The sequence below is a fragment of the Pholis gunnellus genome (assembly GCF_910591455.1).
Source record: "Pholis gunnellus genome assembly, chromosome: 13".
Lineage (NCBI taxonomy): Eukaryota > Metazoa > Chordata > Actinopteri > Perciformes > Pholidae > Pholis > Pholis gunnellus.
Genome location: NC_136540.1, coordinates 19,972,124 through 19,985,952, shown reverse-complemented (window position 1 = coordinate 19,985,952; position 13,829 = coordinate 19,972,124). Strand labels below are relative to the sequence as shown.

Below are 13,829 nucleotides of genomic sequence, written 5' to 3'. Positions count from 1 at the left end.
CCCTTTTATATCTTGTTTCTCTTGTTCTAATATGCCTCTTTGTTTCAGGATGTCAGACCTCATCAGCTCCAAGTCCAGTTTGTCTTTGTTCATCATCTCACTCTCTCTATCCAGATCATCTCTGTCTTTCTTCAGTTCTGCCTTCAGTTTGTTAACATCTTGTTTGTCCAACTCAAACTTCTGCTTCCATTGGTTTTCCATGTCTTCTCTCTGGATGACCATGTCTGTCAGTATACTTATCAGACTTTTCTTTTCCCTCTCTATCAGCTCAGTGTAACAAGCCATGTTTTCTGCCCGTACATCTAGTGCTGCAAGCTTTTGTTCCAAGACAGAGTACAGCAATGCTACAGCTTCATTGTTTTGTTGTAATCTTTCCATCTTCTTTTTCTTGTCTTCACTCATCCTTTCATTCAGCTGTTGAAGTTTTTCTCTCAGAGTGTCTACTGATTTCATTTGATTCAAGAGTTGACCTTCTCTTATTTTCAGTTCAGACCTTTCTCCTTCCATTCTGTCCTTTTCATTGTCCAACCTGTGTCTGTCCATGTCAGTACTACTCTTCATCTGACTGAGTTGTTTTCTCTCTCTACTGATAATGTTCATGGAAGCTTCAACCTCTTCTTTCATTTTGTTCAGATCCTTCCTCCAAAGTTCCAGTTCCTCTCTTTCTGCCAGTACACTGTTCCTACTGGTTTCCAGTTCTTGTGTTTGTTTCTTGATGTCAGCATCTTTGAGATCTTGTTCTTTTTGTTTCAAAGCAATACTGTTCATCAACCTGTGAACTTTGTCTCTTTGTGGCTCAACCTGAAGGGCCAGCTCTTCAATGTTGCTTTTCTCTCTGTTGATCTCATCAAGGAAGCTGCTGATGTGTTCTTTCTTGTCTTTTAGCTGAGTCATTGTGATTTGAAGCTCGTCTTTTCTCTCTTTCATTCCTTGACTGTCTCGTTCTAACAGGTTCATTTGTTTCAGGATGTCAGACTTCATCAGCTCCAAGTCCAATTTCTCTTTGGTCATAATGTCATAGATATTTTTCTGATCCTCTCTCTTTTGGGTCATGTCAGTCTTTAGCTTTTCAACATCTTGTGTTTCCAAAACAGCCTTTGTCCTCCCCTGGTCGTCCATTTCATTTCTGTTTTGGAAAAGGTTTGAAATCATAGTAATGAGACCTTGCTTTTCTCTGTTAAACACTTGAATGTAACCAGGCAACTTGTTTGTATCTTCATCAAGTTCTGTTTGCTTTTGCTCCATCACAATGCAGAGTTTTTGTACGTCTTCAGTGTGTTGTGCTAATGTCTCCATTTTGGTTTTTAGAACTTCTTGTGTGGTTTCACTGAAATGTTGGAGTTTTGCTCTCAGAGTTTCAAAGGATTTCATTTTACTATTCAACTGATCCGCTTTCATTTTCAGCTCAGACAGTTCTTTTATTCTCTCGTCATCTGAAAGCATTTCCCTCTCCCTCTTAACCTCAGTCTTCATCTGACTGAGTTGTTCCCTCTCTCCAGTGATGGTGTTCATGGCAGCTTCAACCTCTTCTTTCTTCTTGTTCAGATCCTTCCTCCAAAGTTCCAGTTCCTGTCTTTCAGCAACAACCCTGTTCTTACTGGTTTCCAGTTCTTGCGTTTGTCTTTTGAACTCGTCTTCCTTATGTTCCTGTTCTTTTTGTTTTAAGATAATCATATTCATGTCGTTCTCAAGTTTGTCTCTTTCTGTCTGAAGCTGAAAGGTCACATCTTTAATGTTGCCTTCCTCTTTTTCAATCTCATCAAGCTGACTGTCTGCAAGTTCTTTCTTCTTTTGGAGCTCAGTCTTTGTGATTTCCAATTTGCCTCTTTCCCCTTTTATATCTTGTTTCTCTTGTTCTAATATGCCTCTTTGTTTCAGGATGTCAGACCTCATCAGCTCCAAGTCCAGTTTGTCTTTGTTCATCATCTCACTCTCTCTATCCAGATCATCTCTGTCTTTCTTCAGTTCTGCCTTCAGTTTGTTAACATCTTGTTTGTCCAACTCAAACTTCTGCTTCCATTGGTTTTCCATGTCTTCTCTCTGGATGACCATGTCTGTCAGTATACTTATCAGACTTTTCTTTTCCCTCTCTATCAGCTCAGTGTAACAAGCCATGTTTTCTGCCCGTACATCTAGTGCTGCAAGCTTTTGTTCCAAGACAGAGTACAGCAATGCTACAGCTTCATTGTTTTGTTGTAATCTTTCCATCTTCTTTTTCTTGTCTTCACTCATCCTTTCATTCAGCTGTTGAAGTTTTTCTCTCAGAGTGTCTACTGATTTCATTTGATTCAAGAGTTGACCTTCTCTTATTTTCAGTTCAGACCTTTCTCCTTCCATTCTGTCCTTTTCATTGTCCAACCTGTGTCTGTCCATGTCAGTACTACTCTTCATCTGACTGAGTTGTTTTCTCTCTCTACTGATAATGTTCATGGAAGCTTCAACCTCTTCTTTCATTTTGTTCAGATCCTTCCTCCAAAGTTCCAGTTCCTCTCTTTCTGCCAGTACACTGTTCCTACTGGTTTCCAGTTCTTGTGTTTGTTTCTTGATGTCAGCATCTTTGAGATCTTGTTCTTTTTGTTTCAAAGCAATACTGTTCATCAACCTGTGAACTTTGTCTCTTTGTGTCTCAACCTGAAGGGCCAGCTCTTTAATGTTGCTTTTCTCTCTGTTGATCTCATCAAGGAAGCTGCTGATGTGTTCTTTCTTGTCTTTTAGCTGAGTCATTGTGATTTGAAGCTCGTCTTTTCTCTCTTTCATTCCTTGACTGTCTCGTTCTAACAGGTTCATTTGTTTCAGGATGTCAGACTTCATCAGCTCCAAGTCCAATTTCTCTTTGGTCATAATGTCATAGATATTTTTCTGATCCTCTCTCTTTTGGGTCATGTCAGTCTTTAGCTTTTCAACATCTTGTGTTTCCAAAACAGCCTTTGTCCTCCCCTGGTCGTCCATTTCATTTCTGTTTTGGAAAAGGTTTGAAATCATAGTAATGAGACCTTGCTTTTCTCTGTTAAACACTTGAATGTAACCAGGCAACTTGTTTGTATCTTCATCAAGTTCTGTTTGCTTTTGCTCCATCACAATGCAGAGTTTTTGTACGTCTTCAGTGTGTTGTGCTAATGTCTCCATTTTGGTTTTTAGAACTTCTTGTGTGGTTTCACTGAAATGTTGGAGTTTTGCTCTCAGAGTTTCAAAGGATTTCATTTTACTATTCAACTGATCCGCTTTCATTTTCAGCTCAGACAGTTCTTTTATTCTCTCGTCATCTGAAAGCATTTCCCTCTCCCTCTTAACCTCAGTCTTCATCTGACTGAGTTGTTCCCTCTCTCCACTGATGGTGTTCATGGCAGCTTCAACCGCTTCTTTCTTCTTGTTCAGATCCTTCCTCCAAAGTTCCAGTTCCTGTCTTTCAGCAACAACCCTGTTCTTACTGGTTTCCAGTTCTTGCGTTTGTCTTTTGAACTCGTCTTCCTTATGTTCCTGTTCTTTTTGTTTTAAGATAATCATATTCATGTCGTTCTCAAGTTTGTCTCTTTCTGTCTGAAGCTGAAAGGTCACATCTTTAATGTTGCCTTCCTCTCTTTCAATCTCATCAAGCTGACTGTCTGCAAGTTCTTTCTTCTTTTGGAGCTCAGTCTTTGTGATTTCCAATTTGCCTCTTTCCCCTTTTATATCTTGTTTCTCTTGTTCTAATATGCCTCTTTGTTTCAGGATGTCAGACCTCATCAGCTCCAAGTCCAGTTTGTCTTTGTTCATCATCTCACTCTCTCTATCCAGATCATCTCTGTCTTTCTTCAGTTCTGCCTTCAGTTTGTTAACATCTTGTTTGTCCAACTCAAACTTCTGCTTCCATTGGTTTTCCATGTCTTCTCTCTGGATGACCATGTCTGTCAGTATACTTATCAGACTTTTCTTTTCCCTCTCTATCAGCTCAGTGTAACAAGCCATGTTTTCTGCCCGTACATCTAGTGCTGCAAGCTTTTGTTCCAAGACAGAGTACAGCAATGCTACAGCTTCATTGTTTTGTTGTAATCTTTCCATCTTCTTTTTCTTGTCTTCACTCATCCTTTCATTCAGCTGTTGAAGTTTTTCTCTCAGAGTGTCTACTGATTTCATTTGATTCAAGAGTTGACCTTCTCTTATTTTCAGTTCAGACCTTTCTCCTTCCATTCTGTCCTTTTCATTGTCCAACCTGTGTCTGTCCATGTCAGTACTACTCTTCATCTGACTGAGTTGTTTTCTCTCTCTACTGATAATGTTCATGGAAGCTTCAACCTCTTCTTTCATTTTGTTCAGATCCTTCCTCCAAAGTTCCAGTTCCTCTCTTTCTGCCAGTACACTGTTCCTACTGGTTTCCAGTTCTTGTGTTTGTTTCTTGATGTCAGCATCTTTGAGATCTTGTTCTTTTTGTTTCAAAGCAATACTGTTCATCAACCTGTGAACTTTGTCTCTTTGTGTCTCAACCTGAAGGGCCAGCTCTTTAATGTTGCTTTTCTCTCTGTTGATCTCATCAAGGAAGCTGCTGATGTGTTCTTTCTTGTCTTTTAGCTGAGTCATTGTGATTTGAAGCTCGTCTTTTCTCTCTTTCATTCCTTGACTGTCTCGTTCTAACAGGTTCATTTGTTTCAGGATGTCAGACTTCATCAGCTCCAAGTCCAATTTCTCTTTGGTCATAATGTCATAGATATTTTTCTGATCCTCTCTCTTTTGGGTCATGTCAGTCTTTAGCTTTTCAACATCTTGTGTTTCCAAAACAGCCTTTGTCCTCCCCTGGTCGTCCATTTCATTTCTGTTTTGGAAAAGGTTTGAAATCATAGTAATGAGACCTTGCTTTTCTCTGTTAAACACTTGAATGTAACCAGGCAACTTGTTTGTATCTTCATCAAGTTCTGTTTGCTTTTGCTCCATCACAATGCAGAGTTTTTGTACGTCTTCAGTGTGTTGTGCTAATGTCTCCATTTTGGTTTTTAGAACTTCTTGTGTGGTTTCACTGAAATGTTGGAGTTTTGCTCTCAGAGTTTCAAAGGATTTCATTTTACTATTCAACTGATCCGCTTTCATTTTCAGCTCAGACAGTTCTTTTATTCTCTCGTCATCTGAAAGCATTTCCCTCTCCCTCTTAACCTCAGTCTTCATCTGACTGAGTTGTTCCCTCTCTCCAGTGATGGTGTTCATGGCAGCTTCAACCTCTTCTTTCTTCTTGTTCAGATCCTTCCTCCAAAGTTCCAGTTCCTGTCTTTCAGCAACAACCCTGTTCTTACTGGTTTCCAGTTCTTGCGTTTGTCTTTTGAACTCGTCTTCCTTATGTTCCTGTTCTTTTTGTTTTAAGATAATCATATTCATGTCGTTCTCAAGTTTGTCTCTTTCTGTCTGAAGCTGAAAGGTCACATCTTTAATGTTGCCTTCCTCTCTTTCAATCTCATCAAGCTGACTGTCTGCAAGTTCTTTCTTCTTTTGGAGCTCAGTCTTTGTGATTTCCAATTTGCCTCTTTCCCCTTTTATATCTTGTTTCTCTTGTTCTAATATGCCTCTTTGTTTCAGGATGTCAGACCTCATCAGCTCCAAGTCCAGTTTGTCTTTGTTCATCATCTCACTCTCTCTATCCAGATCATCTCTGTCTTTCTTCAGTTCTGCCTTCAGTTTGTTAACATCTTGTTTGTCCAACTCAAACTTCTGCTTCCATTGGTTTTCCATGTCTTCTCTCTGGATGACCATGTCTGTCAGTATACTTATCAGACTTTTCTTTTCCCTCTCTATCAGCTCAGTGTAACAAGCCATGTTTTCTGCCCGTACATCTAGTGCTGCAAGCTTTTGTTCCAAGACAGAGTACAGCAATGCTACAGCTTCATTGTTTTGTTGTAATCTTTCCATCTTCTTTTTCTTGTCTTCACTCATCCTTTCATTCAGCTGTTGAAGTTTTTCTCTCAGAGTGTCTACTGATTTCATTTGATTCAAGAGTTGACCTTCTCTTATTTTCAGTTCAGACCTTTCTCCTTCCATTCTGTCCTTTTCATTGTCCAACCTGTGTCTGTCCATGTCAGTACTACTCTTCATCTGACTGAGTTGTTTTCTCTCTCTACTGATAATGTTCATGGAAGCTTCAACCTCTTCTTTCATTTTGTTCAGATCCTTCCTCCAAAGTTCCAGTTCCTCTCTTTCTGCCAGTACACTGTTCCTACTGGTTTCCAGTTCTTGTGTTTGTTTCTTGATGTCAGCATCTTTGAGATCTTGTTCTTTTTGTTTCAAAGCAATACTGTTCATCAACCTGTGAACTTTGTCTCTTTGTGGCTCAACCTGAAGGGCCAGCTCTTCAATGTTGCTTTTCTCTCTGTTGATCTCATCAAGGAAGCTGCTGATGTGTTCTTTCTTGTCTTTTAGCTGAGTCATTGTGATTTGAAGCTCGTCTTTTCTCTCTTTCATTCCTTGACTGTCTCGTTCTAACAGGTTCATTTGTTTCAGGATGTCAGACTTCATCAGCTCCAAGTCCAATTTCTCTTTGGTCATAATGTCATAGATATTTTTCTGATCCTCTCTCTTTTGGGTCATGTCAGTCTTTAGCTTTTCAACATCTTGTGTTTCCAAAACAGCCTTTGTCCTCCCCTGGTCGTCCATTTCATTTCTGTTTTGGAAAAGGTTTGAAATCATAGTAATGAGACCTTGCTTTTCTCTGTTAAACACTTGAATGTAACCAGGCAACTTGTTTGTATCTTCATCAAGTTCTGTTTGCTTTTGCTCCATCACAATGCAGAGTTTTTGTACGTCTTCAGTGTGTTGTGCTAATGTCTCCATTTTGGTTTTTAGAACTTCTTGTGTGGTTTCACTGAAATGTTGGAGTTTTGCTCTCAGAGTTTCAAAGGATTTCATTTTACTATTCAACTGATCCGCTTTCATTTTCAGCTCAGACAGTTCTTTTATTCTCTCGTCATCTGAAAGCATTTCCCTCTCCCTCTTAACCTCAGTCTTCATCTGACTGAGTTGTTCCCTCTCTCCAGTGATGGTGTTCATGGCAGCTTCAACCTCTTCTTTCTTCTTGTTCAGATCCTTCCTCCAAAGTTCCAGTTCCTGTCTTTCAGCAACAACCCTGTTCTTACTGGTTTCCAGTTCTTGCGTTTGTCTTTTGAACTCGTCTTCCTTATGTTCCTGTTCTTTTTGTTTTAAGATAATCATATTCATGTCGTTCTCAAGTTTGTCTCTTTCTGTCTGAAGCTGAAAGGTCACATCTTTAATGTTGCCTTCCTCTCTTTCAATCTCATCAAGCTGACTGTCTGCAAGTTCTTTCTTCTTTTGGAGCTCAGTCTTTGTGATTTCCAATTTGCCTCTTTCCCCTTTTATATCTTGTTTCTCTTGTTCTAATATGCCTCTTTGTTTCAGGATGTCAGACCTCATCAGCTCCAAGTCCAGTTTGTCTTTGTTCATCATCTCACTCTCTCTATCCAGATCATCTCTGTCTTTCTTCAGTTCTGCCTTCAGTTTGTTAACATCTTGTTTGTCCAACTCAAACTTCTGCTTCCATTGGTTTTCCATGTCTTCTCTCTGGATGACCATGTCTGTCAGTATACTTATCAGACTTTTCTTTTCCCTCTCTATCAGCTCAGTGTAACAAGCCATGTTTTCTGCCCGTACATCTAGTGCTGCAAGCTTTTGTTCCAAGACAGAGTACAGCAATGCTACAGCTTCATTGTTTTGTTGTAATCTTTCCATCTTCTTTTTCTTGTCTTCACTCATCCTTTCATTCAGCTGTTGAAGTTTTTCTCTCAGAGTGTCTACTGATTTCATTTGATTCAAGAGTTGACCTTCTCTTATTTTCAGTTCAGACCTTTCTCCTTCCATTCTGTCCTTTTCATTGTCCAACCTGTGTCTGTCCATGTCAGTACTACTCTTCATCTGACTGAGTTGTTTTCTCTCTCTACTGATAATGTTCATGGAAGCTTCAACCTCTTCTTTCATTTTGTTCAGATCCTTCCTCCAAAGTTCCAGTTCCTCTCTTTCTGCCAGTACACTGTTCCTACTGGTTTCCAGTTCTTGTGTTTGTTTCTTGATGTCAGCATCTTTGAGATCTTGTTCTTTTTGTTTCAAAGCAATACTGTTCATCAACCTGTGAACTTTGTCTCTTTGTGGCTCAACCTGAAGGGCCAGCTCTTCAATGTTGCTTTTCTCTCTGTTGATCTCATCAAGGAAGCTGCTGATGTGTTCTTTCTTGTCTTTTAGCTGAGTCATTGTGATTTGAAGCTCGTCTTTTCTCTCTTTCATTCCTTGACTGTCTCGTTCTAACAGGTTCATTTGTTTCAGGATGTCAGACTTCATCAGCTCCAAGTCCAATTTCTCTTTGGTCATAATGTCATAGATATTTTTCTGATCCTCTCTCTTTTGGGTCATGTCAGTCTTTAGCTTTTCAACATCTTGTGTTTCCAAAACAGCCTTTGTCCTCCCCTGGTCGTCCATTTCATTTCTGTTTTGGAAAAGGTTTGAAATCATAGTAATGAGACCTTGCTTTTCTCTGTTAAACACTTGAATGTAACCAGGCAACTTGTTTGTATCTTCATCAAGTTCTGTTTGCTTTTGCTCCATCACAATGCAGAGTTTTTGTACGTCTTCAGTGTGTTGTGCTAATGTCTCCATTTTGGTTTTTAGAACTTCTTGTGTGGTTTCACTGAAATGTTGGAGTTTTGCTCTCAGAGTTTCAAAGGATTTCATTTTACTATTCAACTGATCCGCTTTCATTTTCAGCTCAGACAGTTCTTTTATTCTCTCGTCATCTGAAAGCATTTCCCTCTCCCTCTTAACCTCAGTCTTCATCTGACTGAGTTGTTCCCTCTCTCCAGTGATGGTGTTCATGGCAGCTTCAACCTCTTCTTTCTTCTTGTTCAGATCCTTCCTCCAAAGTTCCAGTTCCTGTCTTTCAGCAACAACCCTGTTCTTACTGGTTTCCAGTTCTTGCGTTTGTCTTTTGAACTCGTCTTCCTTATGTTCCTGTTCTTTTTGTTTTAAGATAATCATATTCATGTCGTTCTCAAGTTTGTCTCTTTCTGTCTGAAGCTGAAAGGTCACATCTTTAATGTTGCCTTCCTCTTTTTCAATCTCATCAAGCTGACTGTCTGCAAGTTCTTTCTTCTTTTGGAGCTCAGTCTTTGTGATTTCCAATTTGCCTCTTTCCCCTTTTATATCTTGTTTCTCTTGTTCTAATATGCCTCTTTGTTTCAGGATGTCAGACCTCATCAGCTCCAAGTCCAGTTTGTCTTTGTTCATCATCTCACTCTCTCTATCCAGATCATCTCTGTCTTTCTTCAGTTCTGCCTTCAGTTTGTTAACATCTTGTTTGTCCAACTCAAACTTCTGCTTCCATTGGTTTTCCATGTCTTCTCTCTGGATGACCATGTCTGTCAGTATACTTATCAGACTTTTCTTTTCCCTCTCTATCAGCTCAGTGTAACAAGCCATGTTTTCTGCCCGTACATCTAGTGCTGCAAGCTTTTGTTCCAAGACAGAGTACAGCAATGCTACAGCTTCATTGTTTTGTTGTAATCTTTCCATCTTCTTTTTCTTGTCTTCACTCATCCTTTCATTCAGCTGTTGAAGTTTTTCTCTCAGAGTGTCTACTGATTTCATTTGATTCAAGAGTTGACCTTCTCTTATTTTCAGTTCAGACCTTTCTCCTTCCATTCTGTCCTTTTCATTGTCCAACCTGTGTCTGTCCATGTCAGTACTACTCTTCATCTGACTGAGTTGTTTTCTCTCTCTACTGATAATGTTCATGGAAGCTTCAACCTCTTCTTTCATTTTGTTCAGATCCTTCCTCCAAAGTTCCAGTTCCTCTCTTTCTGCCAGTACACTGTTCCTACTGGTTTCCAGTTCTTGTGTTTGTTTCTTGATGTCAGCATCTTTGAGATCTTGTTCTTTTTGTTTCAAAGCAATACTGTTCATCAACCTGTGAACTTTGTCTCTTTGTGTCTCAACCTGAAGGGCCAGCTCTTTAATGTTGCTTTTCTCTCTGTTGATCTCATCAAGGAAGCTGCTGATGTGTTCTTTCTTGTCTTTTAGCTGAGTCATTGTGATTTGAAGCTCGTCTTTTCTCTCTTTCATTCCTTGACTGTCTCGTTCTAACAGGTTCATTTGTTTCAGGATGTCAGACTTCATCAGCTCCAAGTCCAATTTCTCTTTGGTCATAATGTCATAGATATTTTTCTGATCCTCTCTCTTTTGGGTCATGTCAGTCTTTAGCTTTTCAACATCTTGTGTTTCCAAAACAGCCTTTGTCCTCCCCTGGTCGTCCATTTCATTTCTGTTTTGGAAAAGGTTTGAAATCATAGTAATGAGACCTTGCTTTTCTCTGTTAAACACTTGAATGTAACCAGGCAACTTGTTTGTATCTTCATCAAGTTCTGTTTGCTTTTGCTCCATCACAATGCAGAGTTTTTGTACGTCTTCAGTGTGTTGTGCTAATGTCTCCATTTTGGTTTTTAGAACTTCTTGTGTGGTTTCACTGAAATGTTGGAGTTTTGCTCTCAGAGTTTCAAAGGATTTCATTTTACTATTCAACTGATCCGCTTTCATTTTCAGCTCAGACAGTTCTTTTATTCTCTCGTCATCTGAAAGCATTTCCCTCTCCCTCTTAACCTCAGTCTTCATCTGACTGAGTTGTTCCCTCTCTCCACTGATGGTGTTCATGGCAGCTTCAACCGCTTCTTTCTTCTTGTTCAGATCCTTCCTCCAAAGTTCCAGTTCCTGTCTTTCAGCAACAACCCTGTTCTTACTGGTTTCCAGTTCTTGCGTTTGTCTTTTGAACTCGTCTTCCTTATGTTCCTGTTCTTTTTGTTTTAAGATAATCATATTCATGTCGTTCTCAAGTTTGTCTCTTTCTGTCTGAAGCTGAAAGGTCACATCTTTAATGTTGCCTTCCTCTCTTTCAATCTCATCAAGCTGACTGTCTGCAAGTTCTTTCTTCTTTTGGAGCTCAGTCTTTGTGATTTCCAATTTGCCTCTTTCCCCTTTTATATCTTGTTTCTCTTGTTCTAATATGCCTCTTTGTTTCAGGATGTCAGACCTCATCAGCTCCAAGTCCAGTTTGTCTTTGTTCATCATCTCACTCTCTCTATCCAGATCATCTCTGTCTTTCTTCAGTTCTGCCTTCAGTTTGTTAACATCTTGTTTGTCCAACTCAAACTTCTGCTTCCATTGGTTTTCCATGTCTTCTCTCTGGATGACCATGTCTGTCAGTATACTTATCAGACTTTTCTTTTCCCTCTCTATCAGCTCAGTGTAACAAGCCATGTTTTCTGCCCGTACATCTAGTGCTGCAAGCTTTTGTTCCAAGACAGAGTACAGCAATGCTACAGCTTCATTGTTTTGTTGTAATCTTTCCATCTTCTTTTTCTTGTCTTCACTCATCCTTTCATTCAGCTGTTGAAGTTTTTCTCTCAGAGTGTCTACTGATTTCATTTGATTCAAGAGTTGACCTTCTCTTATTTTCAGTTCAGACCTTTCTCCTTCCATTCTGTCCTTTTCATTGTCCAACCTGTGTCTGTCCATGTCAGTACTACTCTTCATCTGACTGAGTTGTTTTCTCTCTCTACTGATAATGTTCATGGAAGCTTCAACCTCTTCTTTCATTTTGTTCAGATCCTTCCTCCAAAGTTCCAGTTCCTCTCTTTCTGCCAGTACACTGTTCCTACTGGTTTCCAGTTCTTGTGTTTGTTTCTTGATGTCAGCATCTTTGAGATCTTGTTCTTTTTGTTTCAAAGCAATACTGTTCATCAACCTGTGAACTTTGTCTCTTTGTGTCTCAACCTGAAGGGCCAGCTCTTTAATGTTGCTTTTCTCTCTGTTGATCTCATCAAGGAAGCTGCTGATGTGTTCTTTCTTGTCTTTTAGCTGAGTCATTGTGATTTGAAGCTCGTCTTTTCTCTCTTTCATTCCTTGACTGTCTCGTTCTAACAGGTTCATTTGTTTCAGGATGTCAGACTTCATCAGCTCCAAGTCCAATTTCTCTTTGGTCATAATGTCATAGATATTTTTCTGATCCTCTCTCTTTTGGGTCATGTCAGTCTTTAGCTTTTCAACATCTTGTGTTTCCAAAACAGCCTTTGTCCTCCCCTGGTCGTCCATTTCATTTCTGTTTTGGAAAAGGTTTGAAATCATAGTAATGAGACCTTGCTTTTCTCTGTTAAACACTTGAATGTAACCAGGCAACTTGTTTGTATCTTCATCAAGTTCTGTTTGCTTTTGCTCCATCACAATGCAGAGTTTTTGTACGTCTTCAGTGTGTTGTGCTAATGTCTCCATTTTGGTTTTTAGAACTTCTTGTGTGGTTTCACTGAAATGTTGGAGTTTTGCTCTCAGAGTTTCAAAGGATTTCATTTTACTATTCAACTGATCCGCTTTCATTTTCAGCTCAGACAGTTCTTTTATTCTCTCGTCATCTGAAAGCATTTCCCTCTCCCTCTTAACCTCAGTCTTCATCTGACTGAGTTGTTCCCTCTCTCCAGTGATGGTGTTCATGGCAGCTTCAACCTCTTCTTTCTTCTTGTTCAGATCCTTCCTCCAAAGTTCCAGTTCCTGTCTTTCAGCAACAACCCTGTTCTTACTGGTTTCCAGTTCTTGCGTTTGTCTTTTGAACTCGTCTTCCTTATGTTCCTGTTCTTTTTGTTTTAAGATAATCATATTCATGTCGTTCTCAAGTTTGTCTCTTTCTGTCTGAAGCTGAAAGGTCACATCTTTAATGTTGCCTTCCTCTCTTTCAATCTCATCAAGCTGACTGTCTGCAAGTTCTTTCTTCTTTTGGAGCTCAGTCTTTGTGATTTCCAATTTGCCTCTTTCCCCTTTTATATCTTGTTTCTCTTGTTCTAATATGCCTCTTTGTTTCAGGATGTCAGACCTCATCAGCTCCAAGTCCAGTTTGTCTTTGTTCATCATCTCACTCTCTCTATCCAGATCATCTCTGTCTTTCTTCAGTTCTGCCTTCAGTTTGTTAACATCTTGTTTGTCCAACTCAAACTTCTGCTTCCATTGGTTTTCCATGTCTTCTCTCTGGATGACCATGTCTGTCAGTATACTTATCAGACTTTTCTTTTCCCTCTCTATCAGCTCAGTGTAACAAGCCATGTTTTCTGCCCGTACATCTAGTGCTGCAAGCTTTTGTTCCAAGACAGAGTACAGCAATGCTACAGCTTCATTGTTTTGTTGTAATCTTTCCATCTTCTTTTTCTTGTCTTCACTCATCCTTTCATTCAGCTGTTGAAGTTTTTCTCTCAGAGTGTCTACTGATTTCATTTGATTCAAGAGTTGACCTTCTCTTATTTTCAGTTCAGACCTTTCTCCTTCCATTCTGTCCTTTTCATTGTCCAACCTGTGTCTGTCCATGTCAGTACTACTCTTCATCTGACTGAGTTGTTTTCTCTCTCTACTGATAATGTTCATGGAAGCTTCAACCTCTTCTTTCATTTTGTTCAGATCCTTCCTCCAAAGTTCCAGTTCCTCTCTTTCTGCCAGTACACTGTTCCTACTGGTTTCCAGTTCTTGTGTTTGTTTCTTGATGTCAGCATCTTTGAGATCTTGTTCTTTTTGTTTCAAAGCAATACTGTTCATCAACCTGTGAACTTTGTCTCTTTGTGGCTCAACCTGAAGGGCCAGCTCTTTAATGTTGCTTTTCTCTCTGTTGATCTCATCAAGGAAGCTGCTGATGTGTTCTTTCTTGTCTTTTAGCTGAGTCATTGTGATTTGAAGCTCGTCTTTTCTCTCTTTCATTCCTTGACTGTCTCGTTCTAACAGGTTCATTTGTTTCAGGATGTCAGACTTCATCAGCTCCAAGTCCAATTTCTCTTTGGTCATAATGTCAT

At 39.5% G+C, this 13,829-nt stretch overlaps 1 protein-coding gene across 1 annotated transcript in view; it reads right to left on the bottom strand.

Moving 5' to 3' along the window:
- LOC306705239 (uncharacterized protein) overlaps positions 1-13,829 on the bottom strand; it is a gene marked incomplete at its 3' end in the record, with an annotated part of 57,640 nt that overhangs the window by 29,049 nt on the left and 14,762 nt on the right. The window contains exon 4 of the mRNA XM_079171944.1: positions 1,479-13,625. Coding sequence (XP_079028070.1) covers positions 1,479-13,625 — 12,147 coding nt within the window. The remainder of the gene's footprint in view (positions 1-1,478; positions 13,626-13,829) is intronic.